The 22166-nt window shown below is 39.1% G+C and overlaps 1 protein-coding gene and 1 long non-coding RNA gene across 5 annotated transcripts; one reads left to right on the forward strand and one right to left on the reverse strand.

Moving 5' to 3' along the window:
• Positions 1-1626: 1626 nt before the first annotated feature.
• Positions 1627-21239, forward strand: cnpy1 (canopy FGF signaling regulator 1). Of its 2 annotated transcripts, XM_058643675.1 has the most exons (6): positions 1627-1891; positions 7937-8039; positions 9394-9509; positions 17979-18191; positions 20813-20909; positions 21060-21239. In XM_058643675.1, exons 2-6 carry the CDS (start codon positions 7946-7948, stop codon positions 21098-21100), a joined length of 561 nt encoding a protein of 186 aa, XP_058499658.1. In that variant the 5' UTR covers positions 1627-1891; positions 7937-7945; the 3' UTR covers positions 21101-21239. The 2 variants fall into 2 exon arrangements, with proteins under 2 accessions (XP_058499658.1, XP_058499577.1); XM_058643594.1 differs by lacking the exons at positions 1627-1891; positions 7937-8039; positions 9394-9509 and adding an exon at positions 17305-17672.
• On the reverse strand, positions 4989-6691 carry LOC131469053 (uncharacterized). 3 transcript variants are annotated; one of them, XR_009241775.1, is made up of 4 exons: positions 6586-6691; positions 5835-5965; positions 5164-5259; positions 4989-5082 (listed from the first exon to the last, which is right to left on the reverse strand). It is a non-coding gene; the product is annotated as an uncharacterized LOC131469053 (long non-coding RNA). The 3 variants fall into 3 exon arrangements; XR_009241771.1 differs by having other exon boundaries at positions 5815-5965; positions 6586-6686; XR_009241774.1 differs by lacking the exon at positions 5835-5965 and having other exon boundaries at positions 6586-6679.
• Positions 21240-22166: the final 927 nt, after the last annotated feature.

Here is a 22166-nt window from a genome sequence, read left to right on the forward strand (position 1 = left end):
CAATTCAGACTTTTGCACATGAATTTATAATAATATTAAATGAACTTATATGTTATACAAACATACAGTATGTGTGTGTGTTTGTGTGCATAGAGAGGATTATGCGTAGCTTTGAGACAAAAATGTCAAACATAATTTCCTAACATGAACACAAACACGGGGCTTAATTTTCCTGCTTCATTCCACCATGCCAGTTTCATTTTCATTTCATGTCTATTTTAAAACCAGTGTGACAGGGAACTCCTCTTGTGGGCAGGGCCCCAAAGGCACCAATTGGAGGTGTCATGTGGAATCATTTCATTACACTGGATGATAGAATTAACCTTGACATTCAGTAGCAGGGCTGTAATTTAGTATTCACAGCATTAAAGAAGATTGCCTGTCAGGTTTGATCCAGTGCCAGGTTTTCACAACAGCCACTGAAGGGTCTCCACGTATAATTACTTGGCTGTGTTTCAAAAGATAAAATAAATAAATACATTTAAACGATGTCCATGGTTTAAAGTAGGCACTGCTCGTGCATTTCGAGTGTGTCCAGTTCTCAGGCTTGTTTGTACAGAAAGCAACAAAAAAATTATGAATATCATTTGTTGAATTTCCACTAAAATACTTTGGTAATTGTGATCATGTCTAAGTGCTATAGGCTGGTTATCATTACATAATTATAATAAGGGTAATGGCAGGGGCCGGGACGGCTCCTAGCATGAGTGCGAGGAACCAATGGAAATCTTTCAGATTATTATTATATCCATGACTTCTCGGTCATTTTTGAGGTTGTTAAAGTGCATAAAAACTCCTGGAACTTGGCAAGGAGGTCCGGTCCGGTCTGGCAAAAATACGATATTGGCATAGGTCCCGAACCCGTGTGTTGCTCAAGGGCTCTATAGCGCCCCCCTAAGGTGAAAACAGAGTAGCACAACATAATTAATAAGAGAAAAATCACTCTAATATTCACAGGCAGGCAGGGTGCCTGTGAATATTTGTTTACTTTAGTGAACTTGTCAATGGTCTACATGGACCTGTGAACAGAGAAAAGCTAATATCATACTTAAAAACAGTCAAAACACACATATCTTCCACCCACCTCACTGTGCAAGAACACAGGAAACAAAGGAGAGATTGGATCGAAGTGTTTTCCTCTTTAATACTAAGGCAAAAGGAGTTGCTAGTTTAATAAATAAAGACTCCCATTATGGAACAACTGTAATTCCTCCTGTGGATTGACAAAGTATTCTGATTCTGTGTAATCTGCAATCACAAAACTTTAAGAAGAATGCAAATAAATGTGCAATTAGCAATTATCAGTTTTGCACAGTGATGAAAATTATGTTCAAATGAGTAAATGAATTACTTTTAAAAGATATACTCTCAACCTGTGTTCCCATGGATCCCGCAGAAAATATACAACATCAACAACAGTAATGAGACTCTGGTCACATTGTTCGCGTCATTACGGTAAAGTAATGTGCAGCCATTTAAGCCTCTCACACTCAGGCACGTCGACGAGGGACACGCCCCCCAGACCTCTCATTGGCCTGTGCTCTGGAGCCTGGGACGTGATTGGCTGACGCTGAATGAACGTGGCTGCCTCAGCCAGCTCCTGTCACAGGTCAGGCCACAAAGAAACAGCTGAGAGGAAATAAATGAACGTGGTTTCGTCATTGAAGCATCAGTGTGATAAAAAGAAAGTGTGATAAAACATTAGAGGAGAAACATCCTGCACTCACTGTGGTCTCACTGTGGTCTCACTGTGGTCTGTACTCTAACCCTTTGTCGCCGGTCAGTGGAGATTTAACTTTGAAAATGAGGAGCAGGAAGTGCTCACGTGCAGCATGAGCGCAACATCCCGACACTTGTCTAGACTTAGACTGTCTGTTTTCCACAACAACAGGTAAGACTGACTTCTGCCAGCCGCTCACCCAGCTGTCACATCTCTGCCGCAGAATGCTGCTCTATAAGTTAGACTGGGGTTTAAAGACATGATGAAATAATAGTAGTAATAATAGATCTCTTCGTCTACATTTGACCATAAGAACGCTATATAACACCGTCTTCTTCTTCTTCTTCTTCTTCTTCACCACACTCTTCTCAGTTTGGATCAGTGTTGCTATGTTGCCACATCGACAGTGGTTGAATTGTATGCACGAGTCGAATATTTTCAATTTAAATGTATTGTCTGGTATTTGGTCGATTCGGGGATTCCGTGGTGCGTTCACGGCCACATCTGCAGGGACAGGTAACCGGTGCAGGTGCAAAATAAAACTTTTCATGAGCCCAGAGAAACAACTTGTGTGCAGCTTTATATCGCTTTCTGTCTTAATATCGGGATATAGCCTAAAAGTATTAAGATATTATTTACCTCAGCCATACATTTTTAAGCTTGCTATTAATTATTGATATTAAATGATAAAAAAAAAAAGTATATCAGTCTTATCACGCAGTCCTACGTGGACTGCTAATATACAGTATATCACCTTCAGTTTTATAACGTGCTATTTATGTGACACAGTGGGTCATTTTGTGCAGTGAAGCCATTTTGAAGCCAGTCTGATCAGTGAACTCTCTGAATATAATCTGGTATGTGCACACTATAGTGGATACACTGCGTCGGTAATCTCTCCAGATTGAAAGAGAGCCAGAAAACACTTCACTCAGCCGCTAATCTTTGCAAAGCTGTGTAGTAAGTACACTATTTAGGGTTTTTGTTGTTGTTTTGACGGATGGAAATTATTATTTTAATTTTAGACATTTTAGTGACAGTAATGACATTATGTCAAAATGAATATGCCTTACAAAAAGAATCATGCTTTTTTTTCTGCACATAAGGATTGTTGCACCTGGTAGAAACTAGAGCTGCAACTAATGATTATTTCCTCGATTCATTGTTTCAGCTCGAGTACAAACACAGGTCAAGGACCAGAGGGTGGAATTTCAATACTGTTCATTTCCACTCTGATGATGTTGTTACTTTATTGACAACACACTCAAAGAAACTTTATTGGCAGCACACAGATGAAATTAGAACTTAATTGACAGCACACACATGACAAAAGAACTTTATTGACAGCACACACATGACAAAAAAGTTCTTTATTGACAGCACATATGACAAAATAACTTTATTGACAGCACACAGATGACAAAAGAACTTTATTGACAGCACACACGACAAAAAAGTTCTTTATTGACAGCACATATGACAAAATAACTTTATTGACAGCACACAGATGACAAAAGAACTTAATTGATCAAGTAGGTCCAGCTGCAGACCCGCAGACCACTCAACGAAACGCCCCTTTACTCAACGAAACGCCCCTTCACTCAACGAAACGCCCCTTTACTCAACGAAACGCCCCTTCAAACTACACGACACTCTGATTGGCTCTCAAGAGACTGCGTCTGAAACATGATGACGTTTACTAACGTGATGACGTTTACTAACTTGATAACGTCTTCTTTTATTGAAACTTTATTTACACACGCGTATCTCATAGACACTTGTTGACAAGAGACTTTTATCCCGGTGTGCGACAGGAAAAGAGAAGAATAAATACTCGTGTTGACTTTTATGAACACAGAAATGTACTTTCTGTGAAATTTGTGAATAATTAATGTCACTTTGTAAAGTATGAAATGTTATAGCCAAACTGCTAAAATATATAAATGCCGATTGGAAAAGTTCTTTGAACATCACGTTCACACAATATAGTATCACGTTTATGTGATATAATTATCACGTTTATACAATATAATATCACGTTTATGTGATATAATTATCACGTTTATACAATATAATATCACGTTTATACAATATAATTATCACGTTTATACAATATAATATCACGTTTATACAATGTTTATACAATATAATATCACGTTTATACAATATAATATCACGTTTATACAATATAATATCACAAATTCCACTTTGAACACACACTTTGAATAATTTCATTTGTTTTTGCAAACTTCCAACATCATGGCAACCTGTATGTTACAAAAAGGTGTGTTTAATATAGGCCTACATTTATTGAATGTCTTATTAGTCTGTAGTTTGACATGTTGTTCAACTGGACAGAACAACGATTAGAACTAATAAAAGTCTACTTGATCAGGTTTTTAACCTGAAAGAAACCCTCCTAAAAGTCTGTGCTGGTGTGGTCCAGCTGGTGGTGACAGACAGATGTTAAGTAGACAAGATCTGCTGAGTATGTCATTAAGGAGATGTTACCTATTTCCAGGAAGATATGTTAAACATTGGTATCTGAATCAAACCCAGCCAGTTGGACATCAGTAGGTCTTTTGATGAATGTAAAACAAATGCACTGAAACCCTTGATTCTGCACAGAAAGTTGTATAATTTTCAAATCCATGTAATGAATACAAGTGATGAATGATATATTTTCTTTATTTTATACACAACAGACTATCCAGCAGACACATTCACTACCCAGGGATTACAGGCGCCTGAGGAATTCCTCACACTCCAAGGCTTTCTTGTAATTGCTCAGGAAGCTATCCAGTTTCTGCCTCGCTTTTGAGGAAATGTGGCTCTGAAGCTGTTCCCCAAGCTGGGTTTTCTCGCTGACAAGACAAAACGATATAGCAAAATAATGAAGTCGTTAAAGACACTCAAATACATAATAAGATATAAACTGAAAATTGGATTAACAGTTTCCTAAACTATCCTGCTTACCTTGAGTCAAACTCTGTGCCACGCATGTACATCTCCTTGGCTTTGTCCAGGGAGATGGAGTGAACAGCTCCGAGGGCGTATACTGTTGCCTGTGGCATGAAGATTAAGATTTAAGATTGTGTTAGACAGTGACCATGTGTTAAAAGGAGACAGACATATGCAGTCATATAAAACATGTAGTCTACAAATCAGTGTCAGTGTCTGAGATCTCACCTCTGGCAAAAGTACATCCATTACGAATGCCACTGGATCTGCAGACTTCTTGTCTGTCTCAGTACGTTCGAGTAGTGCATGACTTTGTCCACTTGTTCATCATCTTCAAAAAGAAGGATGACCCTGTCCTGTTTCTTGGCCCAAGGAGACACCGTGTTGCCTGTGATGATGTTCTATAAAAATTGTATAGGATTTTAGTTTGGGTATTCATATACAAATACACAAACACCACACTAAATGCCATTGTCACTCACTTTAAGGTGTTGCAGCATGCCCTGATCCTCTGTGATTACACTGGTTAACAGACAACATGCCTCGCGTCGCTTCTGTTGGGCTTGTTGGGCCCTTTCCTAAAATTAAATTACACATAATATGCAACACTGAATACATGTGATTAAGAACTTTGAATAAGACATTTTCTTTCCCTGTTTATTTGCACTTCCTCTGATAAGAGGTGTCATCCTGGCTGGCAACTTGTTTGGCCACAGTAACATCACTGCCCTAAATGGATATACAGATAAGCCTGACTGAGAGGCAAATTGTTACATTACTTCTGAGAACAATCATTATTATCAGGGGCATCTATAAAAATGCAGGAATCTTGAAACTTTTTCTCAATATCTAAATTCTCAACAAGAGTGAAAATAAAATACACATTGACTTAAGATTCTACACACATGAAGTACAGTACACATAGATCAAATGGCTCCAGCATTAGTTTACTTTACTTTACTTATTTTGAGTTTCTGATACTCAAATGGATGAGTTGAATAGTTTGATGGTCACAGTTATCCATGGTCAGGACAAACAGAAATAACATCACATTTAATAATACATAAGGCTCATGGGGAAATTAAAGCCTTTCAGCGTTGAAATGAAAAAATATTTGATAATTTAGGACTTACCACCGTACTCCACCATTGACCTTTGGTGTCCCTGCAGATGAGACACAAGCTTTGCATAGCTCCCCTTTTTTGTGCAGATCAGACACTGATAAGTGTCCGAGTCGCATCTTCTCAGCTCAGGGTCTGCTCCTTCACTGAACGTAGTGTTGCTCTAAAAGAGAAAATGTCAAATGAAATTGTATTTTGTATTTTGTATTTTTAACATGGAAACATTTTTAATCCAGAATCAAGTAGTAAAGAACTGGACTGCATTTGCCTTTAAGACTTTCCCTGTCCTAAAATATATGCAGGCTAACTGAAATAAATCAAATCAAATGTCACTGTTGACTGTGATTCAACAGAACTTCTAATTTCTAAACATGAAAAATATTATTCATCATTAAATCTTTTATCTTAACAATTGTAGAACTGAGGTCACACGTTTTCAAATGAGCAAAGCTGTGTGCAACTTGTCAGAGTCATTTAAAGATTAAAAAACAGATAAATACTAATATATAGAGATCATATAGTTTATCTTATACGTTTCTTGGTTGAAAATGAGACAATGTTATATTGTCAATGTTATAACCTGTACATATAAATAAAAGAAAAAAAGGAAAAAAAGAAAAAAAAGGGAGAAAATCGCTGCGTCTTGCTTGCTGTTACAATCGCTATCGTTACAGCATGCAGACATTACTGGTTAATAAACTGCACTTAATTGATTTAATGGATACAAATAATGACTATTCATCCAGTGTTCAATATCAAAATGTGTTTTTTGTCCATTCTTACCTTTTCCTCCGTCATTTTCCCGTGTTTTTCCCGTGTTACTTTTTCGGGTTCTCTCTTCATACTCGGTCAACGTAAACTTCATCACGTTTCAGACGCAGTCTCTTGAGAGCCAATCAGAGTGTCGTGTAGTGTGAAGGGGCGTTTCGTTGAGTAAAGGGGCGTTTCGTTGAGTAAAGGGGCGTTTCGTTGAGTGGTCTTCGGGTCTGCAGCTAGACCCTTCTCTAATTGATAGCACACATATGACAAAATAAAATTATTGACAGCACACAGATGACAAAAGAACTTTATTGACAGCACATATATGACAAAAAAGTTCTTTATTGACAGCACACATGACAAAAAGTTTTTTATTGACAGCACACATGACAAAATAACTTTATTGACAGCACACAGATGACAAAAGAACTTAATTGACAGCACACAGATGACAAAATAAAATTATTGACAGCACACAGATGACAAAAGAACTTTATTGACAGCACATATATGACAAAAAAGTTCTTTATTGACAGCACACATATGACAAAAGAACTTAATTGACAGCACACAGATGACAAAATAAAATTATTGACAGCACACAGATGACAAAAGAACTTTATTGACAGCACATATATGACAAAAAAGTTCTTTATTGACAGCACACAGATGACAAAAGAACTTAATTGACAGCACACAGATGACAAAAGAACTTAATTGATAGCACACAGATGACAAAATAAAATTATTGACAGCACACAGATGACAAAAGAACTTTATTGACAGCACATATATGACAAAAAAGTTCTTTATTGACAGCACACATATGACAAAAAGTTTTTTATTGACAGCACACATGACAAAATAACTTTATTGACAGCACACAGATGACAAAAGAACTTAATTGATTTTTAAGGTTTTCAGATATTTTACAGACCAAACGATTGATCGATTGATCGATTAATCGAGAAAATAATCGACAGCTCTAGATTATAAGCTGTTAGTTGCTCGGTGACACACACCTGCTCCATTTGTGCGTCAGTAAATCTGTGATGAAATTCGCGGTCTACTTTAAAGAGCTGTGACAAAGCTAACCCCTTTTCATCCTAGTTTTGACATTTGTGCAACGGACAACGCCAGGGTGAACTTAGTACAGTAGTTTTAAGTTACTTTGTAGCAATTTTACAGGTGTATATACACCACAATCAGTCTTTAAATAGTAATGCATGATGATGAATAATCGCCTACAGGCAATGCTGGTCTTGATTATATGTCTTGACTCAATGTAACAGATCTGATTACCACTAATTTATATCTGAATTTGATTTACTCAATTTAGCCATGCTGTCTGTCTGTCTGTCTGTCTGCCTGTCAGGTTATCAGTATGGCTTCATGGATTATTCAGATGACTGTGATGGTGCTGTCTGTCTTCATCAGCAGTAGCCATGGGAAGAGAGACAAGGTGCTCTACTGTTCTGGTAAGTTGGCTCTAATTGAAGTGCTGTTGTAATTGTACCCACACTCTGATCCAGGGGGCAGTAATCTATACATATGTCATCAAAAGAAAACAAAGAAAAAACGAATGATCAGGTCACCCATTCAATTTGTTCTTCGATATCACAATGAAATGCATCCTGGATTTTATATGTACAGTATTAATGCACACGGCGATGTCTTCATCAAAACATATAACCAATGTGATATATATATATGTATGAATATATATATATATATATATGTGTGTGTATAAACTTGAATTTGAAGAGTTCTATTCACAACAACAAAACTAGTGCTTCTGCAGTCGAGTTTACCTGATCCACATATTGCATGTTTTTGGACTGTGGGAGGAAGCGTGAGACGGTGGGATTTCCTTTAGAATAAATATCCTGGTTTTTGATTTGACTCGAGTGCCATGACGGTAGCAGTTGTAGTATGTTTCTTCATAAAATGAATTAAATCCAGTTCTACTACTAACTATAAAATCCACTGTTGGTTTCAGGGTTGGTTGGTTTTAGATTACATTTAAACTGCAGGGTTGTATCTTTGTCCCAGTTAATTTATATCCATTTGAAGGTAATGTGTAACATTTATGTGGGTTTATGGTCAGATATATAATATACTACCTTAATGTAAGTTTGTATAATTGATTAAAGATTTCAAAACTAGATTTTTATTTGCCTTTTATTTATTCCTCAGGCAACGGCCTTGCTTTATGAAGGCCACCATCTTGCAACACCATGTTTGTACAGCGACCCAAAAAGATAAACCAGCCAGTGTGTGTGTGTGTGTGTGTGTGTGTGTGTGTGTGTGTGTGTGTGTGTGTGTTTTGCTTTTGAAGCTCACTTACACAAACACAGAGAAACCCCTTCATTTTCGGTACGCAGCATCCACCTTATGTCCCTGATGCAGTAATGTGGAGACGAGTCTTCCATATGTGACGGTCTGTCGTCTAATTCTTACACGTGTCCCACTAAACACAAATCTCTGTAACAGTTCTTTAAAGAGAACATATAAGCGATCCTTGTGCTTATGTGTTCAGGCCAGTATTGTCTAACACCTAGAGCTGCTAGAGAGGGAGTTTTGCAAAGTGTGGCTAATCGCCGTTATTTGCCATGAAATTATTATTTGCCAAGTGTGAAATACTCAAAGACATGGCTCATGAAGACCTGCCAATGCCACCTGGATGCCTCACAAACCACCGCACAAGCCGCACACCTGCGTACAGTATATTATACAGTTTTATATTATTATTTTTGATTTAGTGTGTTTTTCCTTTGTGACGAATGAAAGTTTGTGTAGCTTTAATACCTCTATGGTTTCTGTGTTTCTCAGCCTGCAAAGCGATTGTGGATGAAATGAACTATTCAGTCAGTCAAGTGGACCCAAAGAAAACCATCAACGTGGGCGGCTTTCGACTCAACCCTGATGGAACCATGCAAGATAAAAAGGTAAAGAACGGTGATGTGTCTCTATGTTCACTACAGATAATCCACTGATATTATATATTTCTTCTATTACTTATACACGTATCAGTGTGTACATGTGTCGTCATGACGTCTCTAGTATCGGTCAGTCTGATTGGTCACGCCTGCTCCGGTGAATGGAGCTGAAATTAAAGGCAGCAAAACATCGTTTTCTTATCATCTCATCTCTCTCTTTCAGTTCCACCTGAAACAGCTGAAGTTTTTATTCACTAACTTAATCAACACGGGACGTGTTTGGCTCGCGGGCGCACACACACACACACACACACACAGAGAGAGACACACACACACACAGAGAGAGAGAGAGAGAGAGACACACACAGAGAGAGAGGGAGAGACACACACACACAGAAAGAGAGAGACAGAGAGAGAGACACACACACAGAGAGAGAGAGACACACACACACACACACACACACAGAGACACACATAGAGAGAGAGAGGGAGGGTGAGAGAGAGAGAGACACACACACACACAGAAACACAGAGAGAGAGAGACACACACACACAGAGAGAGAGACACACATAGAGAGAGAGAGGGAGGGTGAGAGAGAGAGAGAAACACACACAGAAACACAGAGAGAGAGAGAGACAGAGCGAGAGAGACACACACACACACAGAGAGAGAGACACACAGAGAGAGAGAGAGACAGACACACACACACACAGAGAGACACAGAGAGACACAGAGAGAGAGAGAGGGAGGGGAGAGAGAGAGAGAGACACACCCACACACACACACACAGAGACACACATAGAGAGAGAGAGGGAGGGGAGAGAGAGAGAGACACACACACACACAGAAAGAGAGAGACAGAGAGACACACATAGAGAGAGAGAGGCACACACACAGAGAGACACACACACACACAGAAACACAGAGAGAGAAAGAGACAGAGCGAGAGACACACAGAGAGCGAGGGACACAGAGCGAGAGAGGGAGGGGGAGAGAGAGAGAGAGACACACACACACAGAAAGAGAGAGACAAGAGAGACACACATAGAGAGAGAGAGGCACACACACAGAGAGACACACACACACACAGAAACACAGAGAGAGAAAGAGACAGAGCGAGAGACACACAGAGAGGGAGGGGGAGAGAGAGAGAGAGACACACACACACACACACAGAAAGAGAGAGACACACACACAGAGAGACACACACACACACACACACAAACAGAGAGTGCACAAATGCACACAAGTCAGGGAGCGAGAGAGAGAACACAAACTCATATAGGGTGAAACAGCGCGAGATAAAAGTCTTTCGGCCAAAACTGAAAATGACCAAAAAAGGCAATTTTGGTTTTCAGCCAAAAGACTTTTATCAATATTTAGCCGAATTTTTGGTGCGTCTCTAGTTTCTACATCGTCTGACAACCATGTTTATGTTATTCTAGCAGCAATCTAGCGCCATCATTTGGCAGAATTTTGAACTTTCCCAGTACTTCTTAAATTACTTGATTCCTGACATTTCACTCAGCCTCAGCTGCCACATAAAACCAAAAGTAAAGGGAATATTGTGAGACAAAATTGCACCACAGCTTTACTAAACCCACCTGTGCCTCAGGGCTTGATACATGAACCAGGACTCATTACATTTTTCTAGGCACACACACTGTGGTAGAAAAAGCCCTGAATAATGTCCATATTTATTATATCCATACAAACTTCATTACGGCTGAAACTACCACCATTATTTTCATAAACAATGAATCTGTTGATTATTTTTCCCATTAATTGATTAGTTGTTTGGTCCATAAAAATCTGATGTTTTCCAAACCTCAAAGTGACGATGTTGAATGTTTAGTTTTTTTCCACAAACCAAAATGATTTAGTTATAAGCTGTTATAATTATTATTGTTATTGTTATTATTATTATTATTATTATTATTATTATTATTATTATTATTATTATTATTAATAATAATAAAAAAGCACACTCAAACGGATTCATGGATTGACAAAGGTTGCTGATTAATCCAGCAATGAATTGATAATCTATGAATCGATTAGTTCCTGCACCCGTAGTCTTACTGAACAGAAATGGTGCACCAGTGTCAGTCATCTGAGGCTACATCAGTACTACTGATGCAGGCAATAAGCACGTAACATAACACACATGTAAAAATAAGTTTCCCTTTTTAAATGAATGTGATGATAGTATGATATTAAAACGATGTCTGCATGAATGTCTGAATGAATCAAAGACACAACTCTCTTCCCAAAAAGCTGCCGTGATAATAGTCTTTTTGTTTCCTCATACTGTGCGACTTGCTGATGGAAACTCATCACTTTTTCATTCAGTGTATGATCTTGAACATGTCGTCTATCCAGAAGAAAACAGTTTAGAGTGGTGAGGCTCTTTTTATATACGTGCTCTTAGCGAACACTAACCTCCACCTGTTGCATTGTTTGGTCAAATCAGCGAGCAGAGCCGAAGCCAAACCTTCTCCGTTCCTCCTTTTCAGCAACATTTGACCCTCTGTGAATTGCAGAGGGAGGGATGTCACAGCTTAAATGCCATCAGTGAGGAGGATTTGCAGATTTTAAGTCTCTGCTCTTTGCCCTGCTCACAGTAGGACTTCCTGGGGGCATGGGGCTGTTGTTTGGGCACAAAAGTTAAACCTGCCTGCGGCAACAATGACACATTTAAGGCCTCCAAAGACATTGAACTTTGTGGGAGCTGTGAGCTCATCTTATAGTGACGAGTGGGAAGTCATGCATTGAGAATGAGCAGAGTCACAATGGCACGGTGACACAGTGAGACATGATATCGTGGCCCACAGATGTGACACGCAGAGTTTTAATCCGCAGAGGTTTTCTTTTCTCTTTTAAAGGAATAGTTCAACTTTCAAAATCTGAGATGAGAGTGAGAAGAATTAGTGTGCTAAGGCCAGAGCTGCAAAGATGGGGATGTGGTTGGTGCCTAGGTGTTATATTGTTATTATCGTTATTATTATTAGTAGTAGTAGTATTAGTATTAGTATTAGTATTATTATGAGGAAATCTAATTCAAATGCATATAAAATAAACCAAAGTCACACATAGGTCCTGCAAACACAAGCCAACAGTCTTCATCATGGCACGGCAACAAAAGTGTACATTTAAAAGTTGTAAACTGTTTGCAACAGCTTTAAAATGTTGCACCAAAATGAAAAAAAATCCCTTTTTGTTTTTTCACAAATCTAAAAATGATGTGACCTGTTTCCTGCCAGACATTTTGCTTAGTTGACACCAAACTTGCCTTGATTCGATTTCATTTAGGATTTTAAGGTCATGATTTAATTTGAGTTTAGTATAATAATTAGTTTAGTCTAAGATCATTGGCTTTATGTCACGATAACTCATTTAATTAAATAATTAATTAATTCCCTTTTTTATTCTCTACATGGTGTCATTAGCGGTGGTATAAAGACCATCATTTGTATAAGAAATGTAATCATTTTGTTAACAATGTGCATGTAACAATAACCAGTTCACTGGAAACTAACTGTAAAAAGAAGTTCTACTCTTCTTTTACAGTTACTGTAGTTATCGTTACATTGCTTTTCCACTACATGGTAACGGCTCACCGCTCACAATCGTGGTTTTCAGCAGTGCTGTTGCAGACTCCTCTGTTAAATATTGATATTTTAGACATTTCCCTGGTAAATGTTGGAGATGAATGCATGATGAATGCATGATGAATGCATGATGAATGCATGTCTTCAGGATGTTTAAGTCCTTTTTAACTGATCTACAGTTCAGCGTTGTTGGGTTTGATTCTAGTGTCGCCTGTTGCACTCATGCAGTCTGTCACCATCACACACAGTATCAGTTCCGCTTGCTTGGAACCTTGCAAATGGTCAATTTAGGCATAATATCATTGTTGAAATTGCACTTAAATGCCGCCAGAAAGTTCAGGTTGTTCCTCATGTGTTTTGTAAAAAGGGAAACTTGGAGACCTTGTTGTTACTATTTATTTATTTATTTATTTGTTTATTTTGAACATGTAAAAACAAAACGGACAAAAGAAAACAAATGCAGATGCACATTCCACCTCATTGGTACACAAAATCCATCGATTTGCATGTTCAAAAAGGGGAGGGAGGAAGTATAAACTTATTTATTTCATCCCCAATTTCCACAACTCAGCATAATTTACATCATTTTATTTATTAATTATTTATTATGAATCCATTCATTCATTTCTTTATATACTATATCCATTTTCTCTTTTTTTTTATTACATTTTATAATCTGTGATTATGGGTTTCCTTCTTCCTCATTGTACTTTATGAACTGTTATTTTACTGGTCAGATTAATTTGCGCTGTAATGTGGCCCCTGATGTGGACCCTGTGCTAGGTCCTCATGACCTTCATTGATCTAGATAATCCAATGAACTTGTGTTATTTAGATTCATTGGTTCAAGTTGCTTCATTGATATTGTGTTGTTTAATTTAGTAAATGGTTACTTCTATTCCCACCCTCCCTCCCTCCCTCCCTCCCCCACCTGCTCTCTCTCCCAGTCTTGATGCACATCTGTGACTCTGGGAGGTTTCCTTAGACCTCGTGCTTGCTCATCGTGTAAACTGTAAACTGATTTTTGTTTCTTTATATCATTCTCATTACTTACACTGTAATTAAGAGATGTACTTCATGATGTGAAGTGCCTTTTACATGATGTTTGTTATGATTTAGCATTTAAATAACATCCATTTGATTTCAGGTATTACAGTCTGGGTGTGTGACTGTATGTATAACATGAGGTTATTACGTCATACTAATGCAATGTCCATTCACAGTTAAATGATATAGTGCAAGCAAAATGTTGGATTTTGTTATTGTTCAAAATAATGATTATTACTATTATTATTATAACATAACAATAATCATTATTATGGTTATAATAAAGATTATTATTATAACCATAATAATAATAATCTTCAGCACTTAAATATCTATGTTAAGGCGAAGGACGGACGACAGTTGACTGAGGTTTGGCTGAGGTCTGGCTGAGGGCTGACTGAGTTCTGGCTGAGGTCTGAGGTCTGGCTGAGGTCTGGCTGAGGTCTGAGGTCTGACTGAGTTCTGGCTGAAGTCTGAGGTCTGGCTGAGGTCTGACTGAGTTCTGGCTGAGGTCTGAGGTCTGACTGAGTTCCGGCTGAGGTCTGGCTGAGGTCTGACTGAGGTCTGAGGTCTGACTGAGGTCTGAGGTCTGACTGAGTTCCGGCTGAGGTCTGGCTGAGGTCTGGCTGAGGTCTGACTGAGGTCTGAGGTCTGACTGAGTTCTGGCTGAAGTCTGAGGTCTGGCTGAGGTCTGACTGAGTTCTGGCTGAGGTCTGAGGTCTGACTGAGTTCTGGCTGAAGTCTGAGGTCTGGCTGAGGTCTGACTGAGTTCTGGCTGAGGTCTGAGGTCTGACTGAGTTCTGGCTGAGGTCTGGCTGAGGTCTGACTGAGGTCTGAGGTCTGACTGAGGTCTGAGGTCTGACTGAGGTCTGACTGAGTTCCGGCTGAGGTCTGGCTGAGGTCTGGCTGAGGTCTGACTGAGGTCTGAGGTCTGACTGAGTTCTGGCTGAAGTCTGAGGTCTGGCTGAGGTCTGGCTGAGGTCTGACTGAGGTCTGAGGTCTGGCTGAGGTCTGACTGAGGTCTGAGTTCTGGCTGAGGTCTGAGTTCTGGCTGAGGTCTGACTGAGTTCTGGCTGAGGTCTGAGGTCTGGCTGAGGTCTGACTGAGGTCTGGCTTAAACATAACATAAACTGATGCTATGCTGAAGTTGTCAACATATATAATATAATATAATTTTTATTAATGTTTAAATGACCTTCACTACCCACTTGAAATAACATCATCTATCATATTATTATTATTATTATTATTGTTGTTGTTATTTTTATTATCAGTGTTATTATTATTATTATTATTATTATCATCATCATCATCATCATCATTATTATTATTGTTGTTATTATTATTACATTACATTACATGTCATGTTAGCAGTCGCTTTTATCCAAAGCGACTTACAATGGAATTGAGTACAATCAGCCAGGGGTGGAGTCGAACTTGTGACCATTGCGACCATGATGTCTTTCGCACACAGGGTACCACTGAGCCACTCCACCCCACAATTATTATTATTATCATTATCATTATCATTGTCATTATTATTATTATTATTATTATTATTATTATTATTATTATCATTATCATTATCATTGTCATTGTCATTGTCATTGTCATTATTATTATTATTATTATTATCATTATTATTATTATTATTATTGCTCTTGTTATTATTATTATCATTACTATTATTGTTATTGTTCTTATCATTTTATTAATTTATGCGTGTTCCCTGGCCCATATCATGAGGACAATGAGATTGAAAGGCCCTTGTCCACAGTGGTGCAATAATGGCTCCCTGTCCAATGGGAATTGAAAGGAGGATAGCATCCCTGAGAAGCCTATTCTCTGGTCTAACCAGTCACACATCCACACATCCCCAACACCCCCCCACCCCCAACTTATTCTTCAAACGGCGCTGTGACTGACAGCTCCCTTTCTTTGGGCTCTGACTGGCAAGGAAGGGCTTTAATTCCAAAGCATTTTGTAGCATGGCATGATAATAACCCACGCACACTCGCTAAGATGGACCAACATCTTTTTGGGTTTTTTTCCCCAATTTTTCTTAAATGCATCTTTATACATTTAAACGTGTGACATGTGATGTGTTTTCTCTGAAATATGTGTTTTAAAAACTGCACCATTATATTCACCTGAAAGCTGTTGTTCTGTCGACCATCTCACAAAATAAAATGATTTATATATTTTGTCAGATAAAAAAAAATGAATCAAAATGATGCTCCTGCTCCTCAAATGTGATTTGCAAATTAACCAACAATATTAGTTGCAAAGATCATACAAGGAACTATCTGTGGTTGCTGTTAGAATTAAGTCCTTTTACATTGTATTCTGTATTATGTGGAGCCAACAATGACTCAGTCCCATCATTATATCGCCGTTTCCACTTGTGCAGTGAATGAAATGTCACCACTGATGTCCAAGTCGTCACAAACAGATTTTGATTGACAGGAGACTAACATCAGTTATTGGCTAGGATGACCTACATCCCTTGGTGCTCACCCTCCAACCCCTGTCCCTGTGCCAACTTCCTTCCTGCTCCACACAACAGTGCTGTCAAGCTCAAGGGAACTTCTGCATAATGAGTCCAAACCTAAAGAGATACAGAGAGTCAGAGGCTTAAAGAGCGCAGGATCAGTGATTGGCATCATTTATTTTTTACTATGGACAAATTGTTAATTGAGCAGCAGAAAAAAAACAAAGGAACTCAAGGATTTGTTGAAAACAGATGATGGAAAAGGCCTTCCTTCCTGTGTGTGTGTGTGTGTGTGTGTGCACGCGCATGTGTGCGTGTGTTTGTGTGTGTGTGTGCGTGCGTGCGTGCGTGCGTGCGTGTGTGTGAGTGTGTGCGTGGGGGTGTGTGTGTGTGTGTGAGTGATCAGTACGCTTGGCCCGGAAGGGACCACAGCTGAAGAGACAAAAGGGGTCACGGAATAATATATCTGCATTGTTACAAAATCCAGTTCATCTGCAAGATGCCCTCCAACCCTCCCCTCTTCCTCCCGCTGCTGTGTCTTCCCCCCTCCCGAAAGTAAAGAAGCCTCCCCCCCCCCCCAACCTGTCACCTTTTGACCAAAGAAGACAAGGAAGATTTCCTCCTTTGATCACTGGAGGGTGGAGGGGAGTGAATGGGCTTAAAGCAGCAGCAGAGGCCGTGCAGGGGCTGAGGAGAGGAGTCATTTACCATGCACTTGGCTTCTGTTGATGCCTCTGGTTACTCCCGTCTTCTCCACTAACCCCGTCATTCTCCACACGCTAACCCTTCCCTTTGACTTTCTGCAGCCCGGTCCACAGGGTGGAAAGAGCAGCCACCTTTCACCCCTTGCCGCTGCCCCATCTTCACTCCCTTATCCGAAGGGGATCACCCCCTGTCACCCAATATCCTTCCGGAGATGGTGGGCGCAGGGTGCTGCACCTGTCTTGACCTGTCTAGACACAAGCAACTCACAGTTTCTTCCTCACTGGGGGGAGAGGAGGAGAACAGGGCAGTGTGGAGAGGTGATGAGGGTGTTCATAGAGGTTAAAGGTCAGATTCGGAGGGTGTTTTGTTCGTGATAATGGAAAAAACAACGCAGTGATGGACCTGTGGACCCACACAGAGCAAAAGTCTGTTGTTTTTCCTCAGAAACGGATCATTTGTCTTGTTTGGTTGTCAGAGCAGTAGCATCTCAAATTTGGAAGTGCATTATCAGTATTTTAATCTAGGTTTTTTATTATTACTATTACATATTTATAGTTTGGACTGTGTATTTTTACCAGCACCAGTGAATACAGGACACTCATGTCCCCCTCTCTCTGTGTCAGGTACCTCTGGCTCGTTCTGAGGCTCACCTCACTGAGCTGCTGGACGGTGTGTGCAGCAGCATGAGTGATTACGCGCTCCATGTGGACCCCAACACTCGGCGTAAACAGTACATGAGGTTTGCTCCCAGGAGCGACAGAGACACGGGGGACTTCCCTGACTTCAACAACTTCCAGTTCGATGGACCTGAAACATCCAACGGTCTGAAATTTGCAGTAAGTGTCAAAAAGTATCATGAAGTCATTGAATATTCTGCATTTGTGATGGATGTGGTTTTTAAAGGCATGTTAGGACTGGTCCCGGTGACGGCATCAGCATCATCTTTAACAACAATGATTTCCCAATTCTAAGGGACTCCCTTTCCAAACTAAAACTGGTCCATGAGTTGTTTGCGATGGGAAGTAATACGAGGTCATGAGGAGCTACTGGTAAATAAGAAAACAACCTAAGTGGCAAAATTAGCAAATTCTATCTTTGTTGTTTGGAGGAATGAGCGTATCATGTTGACACGTTTCTGGAATTGAATCTTTGTGAAAGATCCACGATTAATGTGTTGACGGGAGAGATCTGTGTTGGACGTAAATGCTGCCAAACACGGGAGCGTTCATGCATCCAGACCTCCAGGAAACATGAGACATTTTAATGTTCTAATAATGCAATGAAAAACCATCTTAAATTCAATTCAACATGTATTTCAAATAAATAAAATAATAATAATGATAAAAGATTGACAGTGTTTCCACATTTTTAAAAACTCAAAACACACTTGACAGAAGAAAGTTTAGCACAGGGTCACATCACAATTTCTTTAAATTAAACTTCCTAACATTCAGGGAAGTGTAGCTCGTAATGCTAATGCTAATTGTTGCCCATTCCTAGGATTCTCCTCTTTACTTCATGTCATTCATTTTCAACAGGATAGATAGATGACACATGTAGAGTCAGTCCAGCACACAGACTCCATACTGATGTAACTGTTGTTTCTAAAATAGTTGTGTGGAGTTTCCTTTTGCACCAATGTGACATTCACACAAACGCAGATCACCAAATGGAAATGTGGCTCTGCCGTCTCACGTTACATCTGCTGGTGCAGTGGCAGACTTTGTTATTTTCCATTCTCATGTGCTGCTGCTGCTGCATCCATCACAAAAGCCAGCTCCTTAACTTCCTATCAGTTGTCGCTAAAGGGGAAACTCTGACTTTTGGAAGGTAAGGTTAGCGATTAAAACTTCCAATATCACTCTAGAATGTTTACATTGGAGTTTTTAGTCGTTCTTTTAGTATTTAATGAAAAAGGCACTTCAGTGTAAGCGTTGTGAGGGGCTAACAGCAGAGCACTGTTGCATCAGCCTTCACCAGATTCTTTCCAACATCTCTGCGTCTTTTGCTGACGGCTCACTGGATTTATTCGAGGAAACACATACATGTAGAAACATCAGCATTGAGCTGCAACTATCGATTATTTTCATAATCGATGAATCTGTCCATTATTTACAAATTAATTATTTATGAATCGTTCGGTCCATAAAATCTCAGAAAGCCTTAAAAAAATGTTGATCGTTGTTCGTCAAACCTGGAAATGATGATGTTCTCAAATGTCTTGTTTTGTCCACAAACCAAAATGATTCACTTTAAATGATTTCTCTGTTCTCCAGAGCAAAGAAATGAAGAAAATATTCACATTTAAGGAGCTTAAACAATCAGAAATCTTGTTTTAATCATGAAGTTGTTGATTAATTTAGTAATCGATTAATAATGGATTCATCGTTTCAGCTCTACATCAGCAGCATTTATGAGCAGCCTCTATGATGTGTTCACTGTCCTGTCGTAAATAGTAGTAAATAGTTTTGATCAGGTATCCATTCCATCAGTTCTTTATTTTTGCAAAAATATTGGATTTGTCAGCAAAAAAACGTGTAAATCCTTTCTTTGACATTTTAAATCTTAAATAAAGATTTTAGTGGTTCAACACATGCAGTACAATATTATTTGTATAGCACAGACACCCAGATACACCTGACACGTTACACAACTGAAGTTTGAAATCATTATGAAGACACAAGGCTCAACGATGACTAATGTAGTGATAATAACTACAGATTAATAATTGTACTTTTTTTTCACACATTTAAATAGAAAATGAAAAAACATTTGAATTGAATTATGTATTTAGTAATTACTAGTGCTGTCAAACGATTCAAATATTTAATCGCATTAATAGTTAACTCGCAATGACGGTGGCTTTAGCGTCTACATGAGGGTCACGGGGGCTGGAGCCGATCCCTGCTGACCGGTGCACCCTGGACGGATCGTCAGTCCATCGCAGCCTGGCCAAGACTTTCAGATGTGGAACCATGAAACTGCAGCTTTTCTAAAACAGCAGAAATGTCCTCTGAACAAACTTCTCCTGCAGGTTTAAATGTGCTGTACATTGCCAGCAAAATGCTTTTCATCACCCGGTTTAAATTCAGTGTTCAGGGTCAATGTGTGCAGCTTCAGTTCTCGTAATGTTGTTTCATGTGTAAATGTGTTTCCTCTGGTAGTACATGTACCACAGAAAGTGGGCCTGAATGGCCTGACGTAGCTTTAGTATATATATATATATATATATATATATATATATATATATATACTAAAGCTATATATATATATATATATATATATATATGTGTATATATATATATATATATATATATATATATATATATATTACACTGGGTCAGTTTGGCAGTTTTATTTCTCTCATATTTGCGATGAGCAGTTGAACCGTGATGCTACTATAACACATGGTCTGTCGTCTGTGTGGCCCGGTGACACTCGTGTGTTTTTGTCTCAGTGTGAAACCGTCGTGGAGGAGCTGGAGGACGACATCATCTCTCTGTTCAGTCAGGACACAGAGAGTGTGCAGGAGGAGTTATGCAGCCGAGTCTCAGGTAACTGTGAGCCCTCACAGTTCACATGGAGTTCACTCAGAACATTAAACCTTTGATGACATCGATTGAAACAGCAAATGTCATCATCAGTCATGTAACAGTCATGCATTTGTCTGTCTGTCTGTCTGTCTGTCTGTCTGTTTGTTTCAGACTACTGCAGAGACGACAGTCATAAAAACCAGGAGTTCTAGTGTTTTTATGGGTTCAGTGGATGAAGGTGGGACTAACTTTGTACAGAGATTGTATAAAAGAACCTCATTTTTAATCCGATTTTCACAAATCATTGACAATCTTTTTTTAATGAATAAAAAGAGATGTTTTAAGAATGGATATTGTGCACTTTTTTTTCCTGAGGTTATAAAAGTGAAGTTTGAAATAGGTTCTCCTACACGACACACTGTCACCTGATCATCAGACCCCAGACTACGTCTTTACTTCATGTAACGGGAGAACCCAGAGAGAACCCAGAGAGAACCCTCGCACACGCGGGGAGAACATGCAAACCCGTGTTCTGACCAGGTCACGACCCCAAGTGCTAACCACGAAACCCACCATGTGGCCTGAATACAGACATTTACCACCAAGATTTCACATGTTTCACATTTATTCATTTATCTTATCTTATGCATCTTATGTCACGCCACACATGATATTTCTCACGCTGAGAAGTGATGTAACATACAGTACAGCATTTTTTCTTGGTGGGGAAAGTCTTAAAATAGGTTTCCGGTGCAGGAATGTGGATGAATGCTGTGAAAGAGCACGGTCAGGTCATCTCTTCAGTTATATTACTTCATTTATTATAATAGCTGCTTAATTAAAGTGCAAGAGTATAAACTTAATGTTCACAAACACACACACACACACAGACAATGACCAATGTTGTCTAAGGGGACAACAAAAAAGGTAAAAGCAGGTTTAGTGGAATTTGTTCTTTATCATATTAACATATCTTCCCCATGTAGTTTTCTAATGTTTGGCTCCTCTTGGCGGCAAAGTAGGCTCATATGAATTTAAATATGAGTTTAAAGAATCTCAGACACAGGTTGATGGTGATAAACAAAGGGCTCATTGAAAATGGCAAAAATAAATCATGATGTTTAAACAGTTTAAAGTGTGTTGGTGGAAGCATGCTGTATGTGCACGTGCACACACATTCATACTGTCGAGAACAGAGAGAGTATCCCACACATACACGGGCACGTGCACACACATGCATACTGTCGAGAACGGAGAGAGTATCCCACACAAACACGT

The sequence above is a fragment of the Solea solea genome, chromosome 1, assembly GCF_958295425.1.
Source record: "Solea solea chromosome 1, fSolSol10.1, whole genome shotgun sequence".
NCBI lineage: Eukaryota > Metazoa > Chordata > Actinopteri > Pleuronectiformes > Soleidae > Solea > Solea solea.

What these genes read in the sequence shown, in the direction of transcription:
- cnpy1 (XM_058643594.1), top strand. Translation starts at nt 17,379, where the DNA reads ATGCCTCTGGTTACTCCCGTCTTCTCCACTAACCCCGTCATTCTCCAC. An exon ending in GAACAGGGCAGTGTGGAGAG is followed by an intron (nt 17,673 to 17,978) that starts GTGATGAGGGTG and finishes TCTCTGTGTCAG; the next exon opens with GTACCTCTGGCTCGTTCTGA. An exon ending in CCAACGGTCTGAAATTTGCA is followed by an intron (nt 18,192 to 20,812) that starts GTAAGTGTCAAA and finishes TTTTTGTCTCAG; the next exon opens with TGTGAAACCGTCGTGGAGGA.